Source organism: Cibotium barometz, chromosome 3 (genome assembly GCF_041138505.1).
Source record: "Cibotium barometz isolate CiBa-2024 chromosome 3, ASM4113850v1, whole genome shotgun sequence".
In the NCBI taxonomy this organism is placed as follows: Eukaryota; Viridiplantae; Streptophyta; class Polypodiopsida; order Cyatheales; family Cibotiaceae; genus Cibotium; species Cibotium barometz.
The window spans coordinates 32,870,651-32,893,596 of record NC_141048.1 but is presented as its reverse complement, the minus strand read 5'-3'; the positions used below and the strand labels follow the sequence as shown (position 1 = coordinate 32,893,596).

The 22,946-nt window shown below is 45.2% G+C and overlaps 3 protein-coding genes and 1 pseudogene across 3 annotated transcripts in view; 3 read left to right on the top strand and 1 right to left on the bottom strand.

The window, feature by feature from the left end:
• Positions 1-332: 332 nt before the first annotated feature.
• The window catches only part of LOC147639969 (protein FATTY ACID EXPORT 3, chloroplastic-like), a 90,887-nt gene continuing 68,273 nt past the window's right edge, over positions 333-22,946 (bottom strand). The window contains exons 3-6 of the mRNA XM_086775737.1: positions 8,946-9,113; positions 1,417-1,463; positions 1,110-1,147; positions 333-866 (exon numbers count right to left, since the gene is read on the bottom strand). Of these exons, the coding sequence (XP_086631863.1) occupies positions 782-866; positions 1,110-1,147; positions 1,417-1,463; positions 8,946-9,113 (338 nt within the window). The 3' untranslated portion in view covers positions 333-781. The remainder of the gene's footprint in view (positions 867-1,109; positions 1,148-1,416; positions 1,464-8,945; positions 9,114-22,946) is intronic.
• On the top strand, positions 9,716-10,175 carry LOC147639972 (uncharacterized). Its single transcript, XM_086775748.1, has one exon. The coding sequence runs from the start codon at positions 9,839-9,841 to the stop codon at positions 10,082-10,084; it is 246 nt and encodes an 81-aa protein (XP_086631874.1). The 5' UTR covers positions 9,716-9,838; the 3' UTR covers positions 10,085-10,175.
• LOC147639971 (uncharacterized) lies at positions 10,134-10,875 on the top strand (annotated as a pseudogene).
• On the top strand, positions 16,775-18,375 carry LOC147639970 (uncharacterized). The gene has a single exon (XM_086781769.1). It carries the CDS (start codon positions 16,933-16,935, stop codon positions 18,373-18,375), a length of 1,443 nt encoding a protein of 480 aa, XP_086637895.1. The 5' UTR covers positions 16,775-16,932.

Here is a 22,946-nt window from a genome sequence, read left to right as displayed (position 1 = left end):
TAACAACAACAAAATAATGGTGGATATTTGACTTCTAGTAAGGAGGAACTTCTTCACGAAGGGGCTTTCTTTTTATATCAAAGGAGAGGTAGGCTCATTAACTTTACCACCCCTTCTTCTTACACTTTGCTTGCAATCAAGTTTACCAACAATTGACGTAGCCAGTAACCCAACAAACTTCTCAAAGAAAGGACACACACTTTGTGAATGAATCTACACCTGGAGACACCCACCAGTATCTTGACTGACTTCACATGGTATTGCTCATCATCCTCCTCCCATGCGTCTTTTACGAGTTCAAAAGTGATAGTTGACCCTTTTTCAAAGGCAGCTCAAGATAAAAACTCAATTAATTTATACCTAGTAAAAAACCCAAAATCTAACATGAAATTGTGCACAATGCCAACTTCTAAGTTGGCTCAAGATCTTGCTATATTTCTTGTAATATTGCAGGAAATCATAATTTGCAATAACATCTATATGTTCCACTCTGCTGGGGTGATTACACATGAGATAGCTCGTGGTCTCCAAGTTTGTGAATGTTCAAGTTTATCAGTAATCATTAACAAAGATGTTCTGCCGCCTTAGAGGCATGTAAGCATGGTGAAAATCCTCTTACGCAACTGGATCCTGCTTATGTTAGGACCACCACCTCGTTGTCTTATTGGCCACAGACCACATTGAGACAAGAACATCGACCCACTTCAGCTGTAAGGTCCCATACTCCAGCATTTTGCTGGGTCACGTTAAGAGCTCCTTTCTTATTCTTCGATGAAGTAAATTAAGCTGTGGGTGCATGCTTTGTTTTTTTTGGCGGATTTCCTCCTGCCAGATGGACATAACAGTAGAATCCCAGCATTCCAGCACTGCAAAAAACAAATGACACATTCTGGAAACTTCGGCAGAAGAAAAATCATCTTGAAATTCACCTCATTTTATAGCTGGTTTATTTTATCCCAACATAACCGAGAGGATTCACACTCAAAGCAGGATCTCTTATCAAATGGATAGGTTCCTACACAGCTCCACATTCTCCTCTAGTGGAGACCATGCAACAAGACCCTTTCTTTTCTGTAGATTTGAATTAAAAGCACAATATAAATACAAACCTGGCAAGAGCTATAAAGGCAGTTGGGAAGGTCTTAACCTGCAACAAGTGCCATACAAGAGAACTCTATAAGAACATTTTTCCATGAAGTTCATGCAAGCACGAGCACGAGTGCGAGCGGTTATAAAACGTGCAAGTGCGCTTGTGTGAGTGGATGTAAATGTGCAAGTGCATGCAAGCGGGAGCGCGACCGCAAGTAGATGTAAACGTGCACAAGCATGTGTAGATGTAAGCGTTAGTAGAAATCGAGATCAAATAGAGCTTGTATCCAAGTACATGTGGAAATAAAAACCAAAACAATTTCTCACCTCCAAAAATTTTCGGATTTCCCTGAGTGTAATGATTAAAGATATCACTGTCAGAGGCAAATCAGATAATTAGACATGATATTAAAAAAGCATTCACATCACGCATATGTCAAGTCAAAAACTTGCTGCTATTACAATAATATCAATTATTATAATTCACAAAACACCTAACTAAATGTCACAAACCCCTAATTTCTGAGGACATGCCTATGGATCATATGGGTGGTGCCCATATGGAGTCCAAGGGCATGGCAAGATATTTTGACTTTCGGGAGGAGCCCGTAGGCGATATTCATGGTGTCTGTGTGAATTCTGGCCATGTAAACATGGTGTATTAAGATGGCAGGGCGGAATCTTGGAAGTACAAGAATGCAGATGGGTGATTCTCCACATGTTCATATGCATAATTGATGCATGTCTAGACATGATTTTTATTTGTGTGAAATTGTTGTACTGCGTGGACAATGTCTGGTATTGTACGAAACAAGGCTAGGCAACCAGTGAAGTCGTCGAAAGTGCATGGAGTCAGCTAGGCATGGATACACGTGGTCGGTGTGTTCACACCTCGTGGGCATGCAAACATGATGACGGGATGCTATTATAACAAAGCAAGGCAAAGGCAAGCGTAGTTCTGGATTCCCCAGGGGAAGCCAAAGCGTGGTGATAGGGCAGATCATGTGACCGCCTTTTGGTCTGGATCTCTATCAGTCACGGATAACTGATTAGAGGTAATGTCACAACCCCCTGACTTCTCGGGACATGCCGAGCATGTTAGACCTAGGCATACGTACAGATCATATGGGTGGGTGCCCATATGAAGTCCAAGGCCAGTCCAAGGCCATGGCAAGATATTTTGGCTTTCAGACAGAGCCCATATCGATATTGGGTCTTGAGAAGGCTATGAGATATTCATGATGCCTTTGTGGATTTCAACCATGTACACATGGTGTATTAAGATGGTAGGCGGAATCTTTGAAGTACAATAAAGCACATCAGTGATTCTAAAAGTTCACAATTGATGCATACCTGGACGTTACTTTGATTTGTGTGACATTGTTTTACAACCTGGACAATGCCTAGTATTTCTACCTATGATTGTCCATGGTGTCTGCCATAGGGGACGTTAGGCACCCTTTGGACGTGTGTATGCACTACTTGTTTGGGCATAAACATTGTCTTGTGGGTTTAGCACAGGTGGTAAGTGTCCAGACAACCCTTTTACAGCTTATGTTATTTTATAACTAAGATTTATGTAGGTTTATGTTGGTAGGTTCAAGCTTCATTAACAAAAGGCAAAGCAATTTATAAGTTTACTGCTTTGACTCTTCCAATACCAACATCGACACCTCCTTAGGAGCTTCCACTGGGCTACACTCCTTACTTGAGGAAATTGTCTCTTGATCCACTTATGGTCCTGAGAGCTCCGTGGTATCCTTGAAAACTCCCTCCTGCTGAGCTTTAACTAATTGTGAATTCTCCACTTTGCCTACGGTCTTTGTGGGTGAAGTCAGTCCTTGAAAAATGGCTTCCAAGAGGGCTTGACTTTCATTGAATTCTTGACGCCATCGATCTTGTCGTTCTTTGTATTCTTGACGTCTTGGAGCTTCACGTTGTTCTTTAAATCTGGTCATAATTTCTTTCCATTCTTGAAAATGGCGAGCTTACATTCTTCTTTTCTTTGCCAGCACGTCTCATTGCTCTCTTGCATTGCCTAAAAATACTTCTCTTAGGGTGGCTTCTCAGACATGAAGAAAACACAAATTTTGCCTACTAGACCTAGACTTGACACATGCATACACTTCTAGCAAAACCCTAAGGTTGATGCAAACTGAAAATAGAGCTCAAAACATTGATGTAGGGGCTGATTTGAGGGAAAACACAAACACTAATTTTAACCTGAAACCCTAAAAACTCAAACCCTAACTTCAAGAACCCTAATTCAGCATGCAAAAACACTACTTAGGATGAACCTAGATGCCCTAATACCAATGTAACATGCTATGTATGTGAAAGCATGATTGATGATGGCTAACGCTAAGCAAGAAAGATTAATGCTAATCACATGCACAATGATGAGTGGCGAGAAGGAGAGGAGAGACTCTTTACCTAGCCTACAACTAATGTATATTACTGAATGGGTATGGGGGAAGCTCTGCACACACACACACACACAAAACGTAAGTGAGAGAGTGCAAAAAATGTACTTTGATAATAATAAAAATGTGAGAGTACAAAGTACAAAGTACAATATAGTCTAGGTCTAAAATACCAACACACAATAAGTGTGTTCACACAGGAAAAAAAACCATGTCTAGCCATGGTAAAAACTGCCCGTGAGTAGACTAGTTCACACCAAAACTTCTATGAGGAGAAATGGCTAACAACCCCCCTTGAAGTGAATGATGTGAATGTAAACAAGGTGTAGCAAACTACCCTGGTAGAGGCTGTTTAGGTTTAAAGCTTTGCCAAAAGCTTCAAACTTCTCTCTAAATAAAGGCTTTGTAAATCCATCTGCCACATTGGCATGTGTGAGCACATAAGTCAATCTCTCCAGCATGAAGCCTCTCCCTGACATAATGTATGCTTTTTGAGAGCATGAAATACAGAATTCCGAGCAACGGCCAAAGCACTCTGATTGTCAATGTAGATGGTGGTAGAAGACGGCTGTCTAATACCAAGATCGCCTAATAGACGTCATAGCCAAAAACATTTCACAATAGCTGTAAAGACTGCCATGTATTCAACTTCAAAGCTAGAAGTGGCCATTGTAGGTTGCTGCTTGTTGAGCCATGAAATGCATGAACCACCGAGAAGAAAAGAATATCCACTGGTAGACACTCGCATGTCATAGCATCCTGCCCAATCACTGTATGTAAAAGCAATCAAGCAAAATGTAGACGAGCTGCCATAAAACAGTGCAAAGTCAATGATGCCTTTAAGGTAGCGAAAGACACGCTTACATGCTTGGCAATGCTAAGTGCTGGACTATGCATGAATCTGCTCAACTGCGAAACAACAAACTGAACATCCACATAGGTAGTGCATAGATAAATAAGGCATCCCACAGCCTACTGATAAGTGCCAGCATCAAATGGCTCATCAGCATCCTCAAGTGAGTTTTAAACCTGGTTCCATAGGAGTGCAAACCATAGTCACAGGGGACGGGAGGCTAGGACGCGGGGATGCGGAAAAAACGGGGACGGACGGACGTCCCCCTTGGAGGCGTCCCACACGAGAGACGGGGGGGCGGGGACAGCTCCGAGCCAAGATGGTGTGGGGGACGGCAACTAGCCATTGCGCATTCCAACGATCAGTTTTGTGACTGTTTTCTGGCTGTTGGGGGCCGCCGTCTTGGGGACGTATTTTAGGCCATTTTGGCCCATAGTGACAAGGGCCCATAGTGACCCTCTTGCCTTGGCCCTTGGCCCTTGCCTCTTCTCTTGAGTCTTGCCTCTCTCTCTCTTGCCTATCTATATAAGAACAAGCACACACACACCTTCAAGCCTTCGAGGAAGTTCAAGTCTCTTGTGTCTTTGCTCGTTGCTCAAGCCTCAAGCTTCAAGACATTCTTGGGTTGAGGCCAATTTATTACAGTCTGAACTTTCTCTGGATCCATATGTACTCCATCTTTAGAAACAATATGACCCAAATAATGGATCTCAAAAAGAAAAAACTCGCTCTTCTTAGCATTTATAAAGAGTTGGTGTTTCCTTAATTCTTCAAACACAATGGTCAAATGTTTGATATGTTCTTGCTCATTTCGCGAGAATACCAAGATATCATCAAAAAATGTGTCAATGAATTTGCAATGTTCTCGGAAGATCCGATCCATAAGTCTGTTAAATGTAGTTGGAGCATTGGTGAGACCAAAAGGCATGACCAAATACTCATAAAGCCCAAATGAAGTACAAAAAGGAGTCTTATGCACATCCTGGGATGCAACTCTGACTTGATGATATCCAATCTTCAAGTCTATCCTAAGCTCCTTGCAAGCGATCCAAGATATCATCAATGCGAGGAATAGGAAAACGGTTCTTAATGGTTATTTTGATAAGAGCTCTATAATCAACAAGAACCGTCCTTCTTTTGAGTAAAGAGAATAGGAGAGTAATAAGGAGATGAACTAGGTCTAATAAGACCCTTTTCTAAGAGTTCATTCACATGCGTCATGATCTCTTCCTGTTGCCAATAGTATGCTTCTTATGCTTGTGAGTTATCACTATCTTTTTATTCTTATAATCCGGCTTTGGATTCAGACGTGCATGCCAAGGCATTCCCAATAACACATCACATCCCTATAGTGGAGCAATCAAAAAGTCATCATGATCCACATAATCCTGTATATGAATGCGAAGTTTCCCAATCATAGGGGTGACCTTCACGGTCTTATCTGCAAATGTGAAACATGCATCAATCTCTATTCCCAAATCATCCATACTAAGGCCCAAAGAAGCAACCATCTGAGATGAGATGAAGTTGTCTGTAGCGCAGTCGTCAACAAACATGAAGAGGACAGGCTCATCCTTGAGTTGACCCCATGCTTTAAATAACTATCTCTCAACTAGAGCATGAGAAGTCTTCCCATGTACATCAGGTATAGTATTAACTTGTGGGTGTTCACACCCATTTTTAATGTGGGTGTGAACAGTGAACACTCCACCTTATAAAATATAACTAAGCCTTTGACATGGTTTTTGAGACTTTCGATGGTCAGTTTTGGTGCTTGCAAAAAGCCAATCGTAAATCAACAAGCAAAGGCATCCACACAGCCTCGTAGCCGGGCGTCCCGAGCGCTATGAGACCGGACATAAGCAAGCATGCAGGACACGAAAACAAGTCATGCATCGAATAAATCTTTTATCTTCACACATACACAAAATGAAATGCATATGCAAATATACATTGGAAATCCCCCGTTTTCAAGCCATGTATCTCACCCGATGGAAACAAGCTTGGAGCAAGGGAAAATTCACATACTTAGGACTGCATTTTTTCTTTGCATAACCAATTGAATTTGTGTTAAATAATTGTTGTTTACTCCATTTTCTTTCCTCGTAGTTTGCAATGAGATCTATTTCATGTCTCTCAAGCTGTTCTTCTATGTGGGCGAAACAAGATTATGAGCACTTAACATGACAAAGTAGACCACACTAGGGGCTGAAGATGTAAACCACACACCACACACCACCACCCGGCCCACCCTCCCCCCCCTTCCACGCCCTTGGCGCCCGGGCAAGGCCTTCTCTTCCTTTAGGGTAGATTACCAAAAGGAGTCTGCTTCCAAGTACAAGATCATGTGTGCTCGGGGATTCCTCCACCTTGCACCTGATTGCTCGAAGTACATCAAACATGAATACACAGCAAACAGTAGAATTTCATGTAGCCATAGGCCATGAGGACAAAAAGATTCTGCTGACAATCAAGAATATTCACAGGTACCTTCGCCCTGCGCAAGTCTCTTCAGAGGTACATCTGCCCTGCACAAGAATTCTCACAATCCTTGCACAAGTCTCTTCACTTGTACATCTGCCCTGCAGAACAGGTACATCCACCTTGTTTTCAGCCTGTAAATCCACTGCTTGGTGAGTCCACACCTGGCTGCTTTCTATTGGAGATTTTCTGCCAACATCCATTGCCTTGGGGTCGCCTGGAGCATCTTCAGAATTGCTTACAGGTCTGCTGTCCAGCCTGTTAACAGTGCGACCAGTCCAAAACAGCACGCTTCAGACACCATATTCTCACGCGTGTGGGATCGTGTCCCGCAGGTGACCTTGGAGCTGTCACCATTTGGCTCCCTGAACAACAAGGTATCCTTAAATAAATGCAAAGATGGATTCTCACTGGATCTTTCTATGCATTTGGACACTAGTTTGATTGGTGAATCACCCTCGGGATGTTCAGTGTTTGGGCTTTGCTATATGATCAGTAGTCCTATGACATGGACTAGTATTTCCACAGGGATGGGAGCTTTACTGATATGATCGCACTTCTGGCAGTGCTAGTGTGATTACTAGGCCTGGAGGTGTGACCAATATGACTGGGAACACTGGTGCTCGGGGTTCTCTAGGATGACTAGATCCCTGATTTGTTTATATGAGAACCAAGGAATCTGCTACAGCTCTGCAACTCAACTGTATGTATGCACACGCACATGAAAGAGAGAGAGAGAGAAATGAAATGAAATGAAATGATATATTAACGTCTCTAAGAGGCCCTAGTGGCCTATGAGACCAAAACTGAGAGTACATCTGAAGTTGGTGTCTCATCAAAGAGAACAAGACTAAAAAGTACAATAAACTGATTGTCCTACAGTTATAAGAACAAAACTGCAAGACTCCGAGATGATATTGAGTAGAAAATACTGGAAAATACTGGAAAATGTATATCAGGTAGATCCATGTATGCTGATCAGTCGAATTGTTGCCCTCTCCTTAGATCAAGTATCTCCGCCATGGGGCTGTCTAGAATGGAGAGGTCGTAGAAGCGAGGTAGGCGCCTCCGATGCCGAGCAATAATGGCTCTGATCTGGTGATGGTGAGGATGCCGTGGTCGGGATCCTCGTGGGCGTGGCCGACGAGCACGACATAAGATAACTGCTCTATCAGTGGTGACTCCCTGGGAGCGTGGTCGGTGCCCTGATGGCCCAATGGAGGAGGTATCAAGAGGTGTGTGGGCTGGGTTGCTGGTGCTGGTGCCAAAGAAATCTGCCAGGGTCCTCTGTCTAGGTACATCATGGCTCGGCCTCCTGTCTGCCAAGAGGGTCTCTCTGTGTCTCCTGAGCTCAACTAGAGAGAGAGAGAGAGAGAGAGAGAGAGAGAAAGAAAGATATATTAACGTCTACAAAAGGCCAAAATTGGCCTATGAGACAAACAAGTAGTACAATGATGTTCCTCCAGTCATCAAGAGGAAAATGTGGAGTGAGAATAAAATGTACAAGTATGACAACACGACCATAGGGGACTCAATGGTGGTGTACAAACGAGAGGGTGTGGATGGAGTACCAGGGCTACTAATGCATCTCTATATGCTGAAGGGGTGATACAAGTATGATATGTTATCTAGAGAGAGTTAGTGTAAGGTCTACAAAAGACCACAAGTGTTTATGAAACCATGAGTGATATAATGATACCATGGGTGTATTGAACCATGGAAAAAATAACTGAAAGAAAATGAAAAACAACTATCACTAGTACATAAACATGTGATATCAGCATATGACCCTATGTATGAGGTGAACTAGCCATGGTCAACTAATGGTAATGCCCGCCTCAGCCAATACCACTGATGGCCTAGAGAGAGAAAGAGAGACGTCCCCGGAGGCCAAATATGACCTATGGGACCAACATAGAAAGCTGCCTAGTGGTGGCTTCAAAGCATACAACAAAGGAGATACGTACACAAAGGAATGCTACAAATAGTGGACAGAGCCAGATAACAATGGCCAAAATATGCAGTTTAAATGGATGAGAGACCGAACATATCTTGACTTTACTATTCTTTTTGTAATCATCAAGAAACCAAACTCTCACCTGCTTGTCCTTTGATGTACGAGCTCGATGATTTTCCTTCCTTCCAAGCATTTAAACTCGAAACACTCAAAGCTAACAGAATGCCACCTAATATGACTCCGAAGCGAATAGCAGCAGTACTTCCAGATATGATAAACCAAAGTAAGCCTCCCACTACAAGAAAAGTACCTGTCAAAGCATAGCAAATAATTGCTCTCTCTCTCTCTCTCTCTCTCTCTCTCTCTCTCTCATATGTAACATCTTTTTGGTCTCACAGACCCTTCAAGTCTTTAGTAATCGTTAATAAATCTCTCTCTCTCTCTCTCTCTCTCTCTCTCTCTCTCTCTCGCCTTTTGAAGACATTAATATAACATTTCATTTCTCTCTCTCTCTCTCTCCCCCGCCAGCAACCCCCTCTGCGCCAGCCCCCACCAGCCCCACACCCCCCTCTGCGCCCCCTCCCGCCAGCCCCTCGCCCCCCTCTGCCCCCCTCTGCATCCCCTTCGCCCCCCTCTGAACCCCCTCCCGCCAGCCCCTCGCCCCCCTCCCACCAGCCCTCCCTCCCGCCAGCCCCCCTGCCCTCTCTCTCTCTCTCTCTCTCCTGCGCATCCCCTCCCACCTCTCTCTCTACCCGCTGCCCCCCCCCCTCTCTCTCTCTCTCTCTCTCTCTCTCTCTCTCTCTCTCTCGTCACCTTCGCATCTCTCTCCCCGTCGCCTCTCTCTCTCTCTCCCCATCGCCTGCACATCCCCTCCCCGTCGCTTCGTTTTGGTCGTCGCCTGTGCTGCTGCTGCCGCCATGTGAAGCCCCAGCCCAATCCAGGTTATGTTCACTATCCTTTCCTCACCTACCCTTGCTCAGGCCTCCCAGGCAGCAACATAATCGTTAGGGTTCTATCTCTCCAAGGTACATCGACATGGCTAAGGGTGCAAGCAAAGAGGAGATAGTCAAAATGGAGGCTGAACATCTCCATCAGAGAAACAAGAAGACGGCGGACTCCGCCATCAACATCATCATCAACCGACTTTCCAAAGTCGAGAAGGAGATCGAAGCTTTACAAAAAGAGAAGGAAGCTTGGGAAAGGGAGAAGGAGACTTGGGAGAAGGAGAGGGAGAAAGAGAAGGAAGGAGGGAAGAAGGAGAAAGAAGCATGGAAAGATTAGAAAGAGGGATGGAAGAAGGAACGGGACGCTATGAAGGAGGAAATCGATCTCTCTACGGGACCGACCACCACGGGAGGAGGGGGAGATTGTGGAAGTTGACAAAGAGGCCATCAAAGAGGAACTCACCAAGGCAATCACCAAGAGCCTAGAAGGTAAGATGGAGGCAACAAGGGAGGGTTGGGTAGAAGTGGTGAAGAGGAACATCAAAAAGGAAGTGAAAGAGGATGCCCAAAAATAAGGGCTCCAAATCATCAACACCACCATTGAGGAGGAGCGGATGCAACATGCTCGTAGACTCAATGTTTGAGTCACGGGGATTCCCGAGGTAGCCGACTCTACCCCCGAGGGGGATGGGCAGACACTATGCACACGACTTGGATACTCACATGAGGGACCCCCCCCCCTTCCTCAAAGCTTGGAGGGCCGGGAAAGACATGACAAAGAAGAGAGCTCTCATCATACAGTTTCGGGATGTGGAGGCAAGAACAAACTTCATGAGGAAGAGGGTCATACTACGAGGCTTAGAGGGAGCTCCTATTTTCTTGGATGATGATCTCACAAGGATGCAGCTAGAGCATAGGAAAGCTTGCATGCCACGAGTCTTACACGCGAGGAGAGAAGGCAAGAAGGCCTTCTATCGAGATGGTCGGGTCATCATTGATGGCCGGCCCATGGATTAGCGGTTTGGGGCCTATGGGACACAGACCAGGCCACTGACAGAGATACACATGGCAATATGGAACTATAATGGTTCACTATGGGTGCAGCCTGGACGACTAGAGCATGTTATGGTGAGGAGAGACATCATACTTCAGACAGAGACACATCAGAGCCCAGAGAGAGGGCTACCTCGAGTAGAGGGATTCCAGTGGGAGTCAGCATGCAGGAGGACCACACGCCAGGGTATCTCGAGAGGGTCGGGGGGAGTAGCAATTCTATTCAGACGGGAGCTACAGGGGAGACTGAGAGTGGTAGCACAGGACCCAGAGGCCAGATACATGTCGATCAGCTTACAGCTCTCACAGGACAGGGTTATATACACAGCCCTATGTTACTTTCCTCCATTAGGATCCTCCTATGTCATTACAGAGGACATGCCACAGGAGGAGGAGACAGGAGCCTCGCCATACACTTGTCTGTCAGAGGAGATTATGCATTATTCTACACTAGGGGAGGTATTTCTTACGAGTGACTTCAATGCCCACACAGAGAGCAGACAGTGTGAGGTGTATGACTATGTGGATCCAGAGGAGATAGGAGCTAGTTGGGCATCAGAGGACACTGGACCAGACAGAGGACATTATAGGGACCACTTACTAGAGTTGGGAGCCAGGCATCGTCTCGTTATTTATAACGGGATGCTACAGTGGTCGGGATCAGGAGGGCTGACATGCTTCCCACATGGGGGTCATACACGGACAGGAGGCACGGTGGTAGACTACATTATGGGATCTTTGGAGGCATCACAGCTTGTCACCTCATTCTCCATCCCACCTCGTCCTATTGGGGCAGATCATACATACTTGGCATATTCACTAGCCGGATCACCAGTATCACCAACCCCCCACATACCGACGCCACACACTACCATCTACTTCACACATGACATGGCAGACATATACACTGGCAGAGTAGAGGATAGGCTCCTACTCATGGATCCCTTGGCACCTATGGATACCATTACAACCCAACTGGCATCACTCCTACACACGACTGCATTACAGAGCTTCCCACATCATGTCCACTCAGGAGAGCCTGCGAGATTTGGGACTATGCCCCAGAACAGAACAGATGGTATGATGACAAGTGCACAGCCCTATACTCACGGCTCCGCATACAGAGAACCTTGGGAGCCATCACAGAGCAGGAGTTGAGGAGACTTACTCGCCGCAAAAGGCGGGCCTTCGCAGAGATACAGAAGCTAGAGATCTTCCATTTCTTCATGAGTAGAGATAGCCCTATCTCATGGCGGCACTTCAGAGAGCCCCGAACACCGACACCCATTGCAGACCCACAGACATGGCACACATGCAAAGGGCCTATACCACGCCGCCACCTATACCTCAGCCTCCACAGGAGCCTCAACCTACCACAGCTAGCTTCTTTACCCACTCGATGGTAAAGGAAGCTATCCGCCGCCTACAGCATGGACGGGCCGCCGACCATATGGGGCCTACAGGGTGAGCATCTCATATATGCAGTAGATTCTTTGGCTCCTTTTCTTGCACACCTGTTTAACAGGGCACTAGCAGAGGGTTTGCCTGCGGAGTGGACGATGCACACTATTGTGCCGATCCACAAAACAGGGGATATGCTCGATCCGAGCAACTACAGGACGGTTATGGTTGGCCACGTGTTGGCCACACTCTATGGTGCAGGTGTTGGAGCAAGAGCTTAGCTTATATGCTAAGCGAGCAGGTTTACGCTCACCAGGGCAGGCAGGCTTCACGAGAGCTTTCTCTACCACTGACCATGTATTCACTTTGAGATGTATGATTGATCACGCCAGAGTGAGGAAGAGAAAGCTCTATTGCTGCTTTGTGAATTTCCGCAAGGCATTTGACACAGTACCAAGAGCGAGGCTCTTTCAGCGCCTACAGTCTCTTGGCATACCAGCAGATATGACATGGGGCTTCTATGCATTATATGAGCAGGTTTTTGGGCGAGTCAAATGCCCAGGAGGTATGTCCGAGACTATTGCTAGCACCATTGGTGTCAAGCAAGGATGCCCACTTTCCCCCACGCTATTTGGGTTATACATTGATGAGGTGGCTGACTTCATTACACGGGGAGGCGGAGATAGAGTTGATCTAGCAGGTACCTCACTACATATTATGCTTTATGCTCATGATATTGTATTAGTGTCTGAGTCTCCAGGAGGTCTACAGCAGCATCTACATGCACTCCATGATTTCTGCACACAGAGGGGTCTTACTGTGAACCTTGGGAAAACCAAGGTTATGGTCTTTCATACATCGAGACAGGGCAGGAGTCAACTGACATTCACTCTCGCAGGACGCCAGGTGGAGGTGGTGACATCATAAGTGTACCTAGGGGTTACCTTCTCTGCAGCAGCCACACACTTCACCATGGGTTCAGCAACCAGAGCTAGATTGACACGGGGATATGCAGCATTGGCTATGCTAGAGAGAGACTGCCACCAGGTGCATTTTCAAGAGCCCCCGACGAAGGGATGACTATTTGACACATTAGTCACACCGGCACTGATGTATGGAGCAGCGGTATGGACGACAAGCCTTGCTACCCATTGGTGGACACAAATAGAGAGACCAGAGGCCCTCATGATGGCACGCATGATACGCAGCAAACCGTCAGTACCTCATGACATTATCCGAGCAGGCTGCGCCTCCTATGATGGTAGAGGCCATATTCCAGACTATATGCCTGCTAGACAGATTCAGAGAGATGCCACAGGACAGATTGTCATACAGAGCTTTTGAGGCATCTAGACAGCTGGCTGAGGCAGGAGACAGAGGATCATGGTATGCACAGGTCACACATTGGTTCTCATAGCATGGCCTAGACATGGATCATCTACCACCATTCCAGTATAACAGGGATGCACAGGACAATGGATTGTCTATTAACCTTGGTAAAACCAAGGTGATGGTGTTTAACACCACAGCACAGTGGGTTAGGAGGTCAGTACCCACCTTTACATATGGTCAGGAGACAGTGGAGTATACAGATGCATATACTTACCTTGGTGTAGTTTTTAGTGGCCCGCTATTTTCCTTGAGGAGAGCAGCGAAGACCACATTGACCAGAGCTTATGCAGCATTGGGGAGACTAGAGAGGATGTGTTCGCAGGTTCAATTTCAGGAACCTCGAACAAAGCTCTGGCTCTGACACTTTGGTCACTTCAGCCATGCTATATGGAGTGGAGATATGGGGACCCTCAGTGGATCACCACAGCCGAGCAGGTAGCACTGATGGATGGAGATGTATGGAGAGGCCCTTGGTTTCTATGATTTCCCGGATGATTAGGGCCAAGGCCTCTGTCACCAGGAGGTGAAACTTTTTGCAGTTGTTTTCCTTATTTACATTTCTTTATAAGTATATATTTTTCTTTTCTTTCTCTTTGGTTGCTGTTGCTTTCCCCCGGTATCTCTTGGAAGGGCTTGGGCCATTGCAATGTCAGAATGGGTCAGCCAGTGGGACTTTGGACCAGTGGTTGGCTAAGCCTGAGAACTGCACTGAAAGATGAATGACAGTGTCCAGGACATGGGCACTGAAAGATGAATGACAGTGTCCAGGACATGGGCACTGAAAGATGAAGGACAGTGTCTAGGACATGGCCACTGAATGAGGGTATAGGCCAGTTTACACTAGTAAGTGGCCGCCACCGAAATGTGAATGTATCTTGAATTCTAAGCAAATTCTGAAGTGACCATAGCGGTCAAAGATGGTCAGGAGACCAAAAGGAATGCAGATGACATCATCCCTAAAATTTAGGGAACTGCTATTTTTGGCAGTGTCGGAATTGAAAAGTGTTCGCGTCAGTTTGTGCGGAATGTCAAGGGGACCAAAAGCTGACAAAGGACTGTTGTGAGAATGTGAACCAGTCAGGAGATTTTTAGCCTGGAAGATTGCATGTGGAAAAGGCTTAAAAATGTGCCAAGTGTCAAATTTTGGTGCATTTTCCTCATAGAGAAGAGGGAAGCGTGGGAATTTGGGAAGAGGAGGCTCATTTGCAGCCATCGTGTGGTTTTGTTGCAGGAAAACCAGCATTCGTGGTGCATTCCCTTGCCCTACAACTCAGGAATTGAGGGTTGAGCTTGCTCCCCACAGCCTCTCTCTCTCTTTCTCTCTCTTGCAGACTATGGAAATGCTCTCATCAGATAAAATCAAGTACAATTGTGTGAATTTCATGCTTAAATGCAAAGGCTAGTTGCCTCCTTGAACAGGAACAGGTGTAGTTGGTTCCTACACCAAAGCAGGGACAGAAGAGGGTAATAACCTCTTTAAAACAATGCTGTTTCAGCACTGTTTAGGTGCTGTTTTTGGGCTGTTATGTTGCCCGGTTGATGCCAAAATGCAGTAGGACTTTGCTAAAGTCCTCCAAGACAATACAAGGGTTATTTTGGGTTGAAAACAGAGCTGAAAACAGGTCTGTGCAGAAAATTACAGCAAGCTGAATTGTGATGTTTTGTACTCTATTGGGTAGCTTGATGCCTATGGAAGTGAGCCTGTCAGTTGGGATTCATTCTGAGATGTTATGGAACAGTTTTAGTGCAGTTATGCTGGCAAATTTCTTCTAAAATTTGTAAAATTCAGCTGATGTAAGTAGAGTGCTTTGTTGCACTTGTGCTTTGCAATTTCCAACCTTTTAACAATAAAGAAATACCGCAAGGGGCGCCGGACTTCGGGGCCAATGTGTTGTTGAGCGAGGGAGCGAGGATTCTGTGAATGTGTGTCTCAGTAAGTCCAGGTTATTTGTGAATGAATTACCGCTTTATGTGTCCATAGACCGGTTTTATGGTTCCGTTGCCGGGACAGGGTCCTCTTTTCTGCAAGAGCCCGGACACGGATTGGATTGGGTGAACAAGAGACACACAGAGAGAGGTACAGCTGATTACAGGTGAGAAAGAGTACGGTCTCTTTCTTTGGATACAGGTTCCCTTAAACTTTCAGTTGACAGTATGACAGACAAAGGAAAAGGCAAGCTTCCTGCCGAAGAGAGTTCCTCTTCTACTCGCAGACAGCATATAGAGGTGACAGGTGCCCAGGTGTCAGCCTCTGCTCGGATGGAGCCAGTAGTACAGCCAACCTTGTTAGAGGAAGAACAGGAACAAGAGGATTTATTTCATGCGCAGCTCCTAAGCATGGTTGGTACCTTTGAACAGTTGGTGAAGAATCCCAGGATGAAGAGGTATTTGCAGTCAAGGACAGGGGATTCCCAGGCTGAATCATCTCAGCATGCAGTTGAGAGGGCACAGGAACAAATGCCAAGGATGCCACAGCATGTAGAGCAGATACCAGCAGTGGCAGCTGATCCAGTGCAGCATGTTACACAGGCACAGGTACATGCATTTAATGGCCAGGAAAGTAATGTGCAAAGGGTCATGCCGACCATTCCTCCATTCCTTGCTTCCCAGCCTGGCTATTTTGGTGGTGGATCTGTTTTCCAGGCCATGGCTAGACCACCCACAGTTTTGCCAAGATTGATGTCAAGAGGGTCACCAGGAATGATGCCTATGGAAGCTGTGAACCCTCTTTATGCCAATATAGGTGTGCAGCCCGGATTTCAAACTTATTTTAGTCCAGCTTTGGGGCCCGCAGCACCTGTCAGTGTGGCTGAATTTTCTCAACCTAGTGGACAAAGAGCAGTAAGGACTGATGCAGAAAAGGTGCAAAAGGATTACAAAGAAGGAGGTCAAGCAGTAAAGTTTGAGACTTTCAGTGGGATGCAGGACAAATTGAAAGCGCTGACTTTCATTCAGCAGTTTGATGCAGCATACACTGGGGGTAACTTTACGGAGTCTTCTAAGGTGCGGAAGGCTGCTACTTTCTTGAAAGGTAATGCATTACAGTGGTGGACCTCATTGTTGATGCAAGGACAAGCACCTGCTACATGGGTTCAATTTAAGCAGCAGTTCTCTTTTGCCTGGCTTACAATTACTTTTGAAGTGGATGTTATGACAGCATGGCACAAACTTGATGCAGCCAACTATGTAAATTTGGAAGAGTATAATAAGAAGTTTTGGGATGCACTCTTGCCAGTAACTTCTTACAGGACAGTGCCATTGTCAGAGCAAATAGAAAAGTATTGCTGTGGTTTGCCCAAAGAAATCAGGGATTATTGCATTAAGACCAATGTTTCTAATATGACTCAGCTCATTGAGAATGCAAATATGGCTAATGCATTGTTACAAGGAGGTTCACGTGGCTTTAAGAGCACAGTAAACAAGGAACCTCAGGGCAAACAGGAACCACTTATGAAGAGGGATTTCCCACCTAGACCATTCTATAGAAAGAAGCCATTTGAGAAGAAGACTTGGCCGTCACAACCTCAGAAAAGTGTTGGTCAAGGCAAAGGACAGAAGAGGCCATTCTATGGCAAGTCATTTGAAGAGAGAAAGGCATTGATGCAAGCTGGGAAATGTTTCATCTGTGAACAGAAAGGGCATATGGCTGCAAAATGTCCACAACAGCCACCAAAAGATGCCGAGGATAAAGAAGGGCCACTCAAGAAGAAGACAATGCCGAGTGCAGGATTGGTACCTGACATGGTTGGTGACCAGCCATGTGATAATGCTACAGAATTGTGCAGAGCATGGGGTAAAATCAGAGATGCTACAGTGCTGATTTTCTTTGACCCTGGTGCTCGAGCCAACTTTATTTCACCGGCATTGGCAGCCAAGTTGGAGATTCGTGCTGAAGAGATGGGACCAGTTGGACAGGCTGATTTGGCATGCTCTGGGCATTCAGTTCCTGTCACTCCTATACTTGGCAAACTTCGTATGCATATACAGAGTTATGTGGACACAGAGGAGTTTCTTATCATGCCCTTGGAAGGATGTGATGTCTTGTTGGGAATTCCATGGTGTCATAGGAAACATGCAGTGTTGGATGCTTTCAACAGGAAAATCACAATTGTACATAGGGACAAGACTCATGTTTTGGATGTGAAGCTGAAAGGAGAGTCTGTCCCAGTTATTTCTGCTTCTGCTATAACTTCAGTAATGAAAAATCATCTTTCTGCGTACTTGGTTTTTGCAAAGCAAGTGAATGAAGTTGAAACTGATTTGTCTACACTAGACGAAGATAGAAAAGCTTTCTTGGATATGTTCAAAGATTGTTTTTCAGAATCTTTACCAGGAGAGTTACCCCCTGAGAGGCCAGAGGATCATGCCATAGATCTTATTCCAGGGTCTAGTCCGCCCAATAGGCCACCGTACAGGGTTAGCGCAGCCCAGCAGAAAGAGATTATGACACAGGTTAATGAGCTGTTAGAGAAGGGACTAATTCAGCCCAGTAGTTCCCCGTTTTGTTCACCTGTGTTACTAGTACAGAAGAAAGACGGTTCATGGCGAATGTGTATTGACTACAGAGCCTTGAACAAGAACACGATCAAGAATAGATTTTCGATTCCGCGCATAGATGATATTCTTGACCATTTGCAAGGAGCAGAAATGTTTAGCAGGATAGATTTGAAGAGTGGGTACCATCAGATTAGAATCAGACCCGAGGATGTGCACAAGACCGCATTTCGCACTACATTTGGTCTCTATGAGTTCTTAGTCATGCCACATTCTTTCATGACATGATAGTCTATTCAAAGAGTGAAGAGGAGCACAGAGACCATCTGACAGCAGTCTTTAATGAGCTGAAACACAACAGATTGCTCATTAATGGCAAGAAGAGTGAATTCTTTCTGAAAGAAATTCACTTCCTTGTGCACATTGTATCAAAGGATGGTGTCACAATGGATCCTGCTAAGATTGAAGCAATCGTTTCATGGCCAGATTTACAGACTGTGCATGATGTTCGCAGTTTTCTTGGCCTATGCTCTTACTACCGCAGATTTGTAAGGCATTTTGCAGAGATTGCTTCACCGTTACATGCGCTTGAAAAGAAGGCCATTAAATGGCAATGGACAGATAAAGAGAAATCAGCATTTAGATGCCTGAAACAGAAAATGACTACAGACCCTGTGTTGACATTGCCAGATTTGTCTAAGTCATTTGTTGTGCAGTGTGATGCATGTGGGAACAGCATTGGTGCTGTTTTGATGCAGAATGGCCGAGTCGTGGCATATGAGAGTAGAATACTCTCTGACACTGAGAAGAACTATCAGATTTATGAGAAAGAGCTGCTAGCTGTGATCCATGCACTTACTAGTTGGAAACACTATTTGCTTGGTGCTGATTTTGTTGTGCAAACGGATCATCAGACGCTCAGATACTTTCTCACACAGGCAAAATTGTCAGAGAAACACATGCGCTGGGCAAATTTTCTGTCAATGTTCCATTTTCAGATAGTGCATGTGGAAGGCAAGAAGAATGTGGTTGCAGATGCATTGTCTCGCAAACCACAAGTGTCAGCTGTTTCTATTTCTTATCACCAGGAATTGGATGATATGAAAGAGCAGTATGCCAGTGATGAAGATTTTTCCAGAATCTATGAGCAGCTAATGAATAATCAACATCATGATCACTATGTTCTGAAAGACGGCTTTCTCATGATGCATGGAAAGCTATGTGTCACTAAGGAGTTAAGGCCGAAGGTAATGCTAGAAAGTCATGCTCCACCATATGCTGGACATCGAGGCATTGATGCTACAGTGAAAGCGGTTGAGACTTTCTTTTATTGGCCAGCCATGAGACGTGATCTTGATGCTTATGTCAGATCTTGCCTAGTATGTCAGAAGGTCAAGTTTGATAGACAGAAGGCACCTGGGTTATTGCAACCACTGCCTATTCCAGAGAGACCATGGGAAAGTATTGCCATGGACTTCATTTTTGATCTTCCAAGGACAACGACAGGGAATGATGGAATCTGGACTATAATATGTAGATTCAGTAAGCAGGCACACTTCATTCCTGTTAGAAAGAAGATAAAGCCCGAGCACATGGTAAAGGTTTTCATGCAGAATATCTTTAAATACCATGGTATGCCATAGTCTATTGTCAGTGATAGAGACCCAAGGATGACTAGCTTGTTTTGGAAAGCATTGTTTGAGAATATGGGCACGACCTTGAAATTCTCATCTTCTTTTCATCCTCAAACTGATGGGCAGTCTGAAGAGGCTAACTCTGCTGTCTTGGATCTGCTGAAATGTTATGTCTCAGAACATAAGGCAACTTGGGAGCATTATTTGCCATTAGTAGAGTATGCTTACAACAATACAGTGCATTCCTCTACTGGCAAGGCACCTTTTGAAATTGTTGAAGGTGGCAAGAAAGTACCTCCCATTCTGCAGACAAAGGATAAGATATTTGAAGCAGATCGGTATATTGAGGGATGGCAAGAAGCGTATAAGAAGGTCAAATATGCCTTGGAAAAGTCACAAGCTAAGCAGAAAAGAGCTGCTGACATGCATCGTCGAGAGCTCTTGTTTAAAGAGAATGACTGGGTCTTATTGCGCTTTGAAAAGGCACGACTGAGAAAAAGAAAGGGCAAGGAACGTCTGTTTCCTAAGCTGAGTATGCGATATTATGGTCCTTTCCAAGTCTCAGAGAAGATAAGTGATGTGGCATACAGGCTGAAATTGCCAGAAACCTGGAAGATACATAATGCATTTCATGTGAGCCTTTTGAGGCCTTTTATTGGCAATGTGTCAGAAGATATGGTGCCAGAGGAACAGCCTGAAGTGGAGGAATTGGATGAAATTCTGGTTCCTGAGCAGATTCTGGCCCATAAAGACAGAAAAGTGAAAGGACAAGTTGCAAGAAGGTACTTGGTGAAATTCAGAAATTATTCACCAATGGATGCTAAATGGATGGATGAGGTTGAACTGGCTGATTCACCTCAGTTGATGCAACTTTACAAGGAAGCCTTCCTGTTAGAACCTGCAATGGTTTAATATGCTTTTTGAAGCTGAATTCTGAATGACCTGTACATTTGTATTATATGTTTGGCAATGTACAGTTTTGACATTTGTTGTCAATGACTTAATCAATGAATGAACTTTCAGTGCTTTGAAGTTGTATCTGTTACGCTTCAAATGAATGATTTACATGTTGTGACACTAATAGTACAACATATATGCTATCGCCCTGTGTTGCATCCGGAAACATGTATTTGAAAGGCTTGAACCTGCGATGGCACAAATGGTAGTGGGGAATTCCTATCATCGCCCCGTGTCATCCGTTGGCAGGAGATACATGCGATGACACTAATCACCTGGGGAATCTGGTGATCGTCCTGTGTCATCCGTTTGCATGTGGACTTGCAATCGAGGTCGCTTGCTTCTTTCAAGAGGGAGGTATGTCACCAGGAGGTGAAACTTTTTGCAGTTGTTTTCCTTATTTACATTTCTTTATAAGTATATATTTTTCTTTTCTTTCTCTTTGGTTGCTGTTGCTTTCCCCCGGTATCTCTTGGAAGGGCTTGGGCCATTGCAATGTCAGAATGGGTCAGCCAGTGGGACTTTGGACCAGTGGTTGGCTAAGCCTGAGAACTGCACTGAAAGATGAATGACAGTGTCCAGGACATGGGCACTGAAAGATGAATGACAGTGTCCAGGACATGGGCACTGAAAGATGAATGACAGTGTCCAGGACATGGGCACTGAAAGATGAAGGACAGTGTCTAGGACATGGCCACTGAATGAGGGTATAGGCCAGTTTACACTAGTAAGTGGCCGCCACCGAAATGTGAATGTATCTTGAATTCTAAGCAAATTCTGAAGTGACCATAGCGGTCAAAGATGGTCAGGAGACCAAAAGGAATGCAGATGACATCATCCCTAAAATTTAGGGAACTGCTATTTTTGGCAGTGTCAGAATTGAAAAGTGTTCGCGTCAGTTTGTGCGGAATGTCAAGGGGACCAAAAGCTGACAAAGGACTGTTGTGAGAATGTGAACCAGTCAGGAGATTTTTAGCCTGGAAGATTGCATGTGGAAAAGGCTTAAAAATGTGCCAAGTGTCAAATTTTGGTGCATTTTCCTCATAGAGAAGAGGGAAGCGTGGGAATTTGGGAAGAGGAGGCTCATTTGCAGCCATCGTGTGGTTTTGTTGCAGGAAAACCAGCATTCGTGGTGCATTCCCTTGCCCTACAACTCAGGAATTGAGGGTTGAGCTTGCTCCCCACAGCCTCTCTCTCTCTTTCTCTCTCTTGCAGACTATGGAAATGCTCTCATCAGATAAAATCAGGTACAATTGTGTGAATTTAATGCTTAAATGCAAAGGCTAGTTGCCTCCTTGAACAGGAACAGGTGTAGTTGGTTCCTACACCAAAGCATACTAGCACGGCATGGCAGACGTCCAATCAGAGTACTCACCATGGAGGACATTGAGGATATCCGCCATCGACCGATGAGAGACATCTTTGGATAGTGATGTATATGATGCTTACCTTTGTTGCTGGAGTTTTCCTTCCCAAATGTTATCCATTAGGAGCTCCTAGTACCTTACTTTTCCTCATAGTTGTTGTTTTAGTTTCAGTTAGTTGTTTAGTTGTTTTAGCTTTTCTTACACAGACATTGTATCAGATCCACCAATTGTTGTAACCTTTTTGGTCTCATAGGTCATTTTGGCCTTTTGAGGACGTTAATATATCATTTCATTTCTCTCTCTCTCTCTCTTCGCTGCTGCTCCCCTTCGCTTCGCTTCTCTCTGCGCTCTCCTTTCACCCGCCCTCTCTCTTCGCTGCTGCTCCCCTTCGCTTCGCTTTTTGGGCCCCCCACACCCGCCCTCTCTCTTCGCTGCTGCTCCCCTTCGCTTTGCTTCTCTCTGCGCTCTCCTTTCACCCGCCCTCTCTATTCGCTGCTGCTCCCCTTCGCTTCGCTTTTTGGGCCGCCATTTCCCACCCGCCCTTGCTCAGGCTCCCAAGGCAGCAACATAACTCTCCCTCTCACCTATTGCCCACCTGCGCACCTTAGTTGTAGGGTAGGGTTGTAACCCACCTCCAAGCAGGTAAGGGCTTGCACCTCATGGGGGTGGGGTTCGTGAAGAGCAACCTCTCAAACAGTCCAGCAGTTTGACATGGCCAGCAAGAAAACCTTCTCCGAAACCCTTATCTCTCCTCCTACCAAACCCAATGAAAAACCATCACCATGGGAGCGGTACCTCCTGAGCATGATTCAACATCTTCAGCAAACAAATGCAGCCTTGCAAAATGAACTACATCAGACAAAACAACATCTTTCAACCCTGGAGAAACAGATTAAGGAAC

Bases quoted from the DNA above. Each gene is read 5' to 3' on its own strand.
- LOC147639972 (XM_086775748.1), top strand. From the start codon at position 9,839: ATGGCTAAGGGTGCAAGCAAAGAGGAGATAGTCAAAATGGAGGCTGAA.
- LOC147639970 (XM_086781769.1), top strand. From the start codon at position 16,933: ATGACTCAGCTCATTGAGAATGCAAATATGGCTAATGCATTGTTACAA.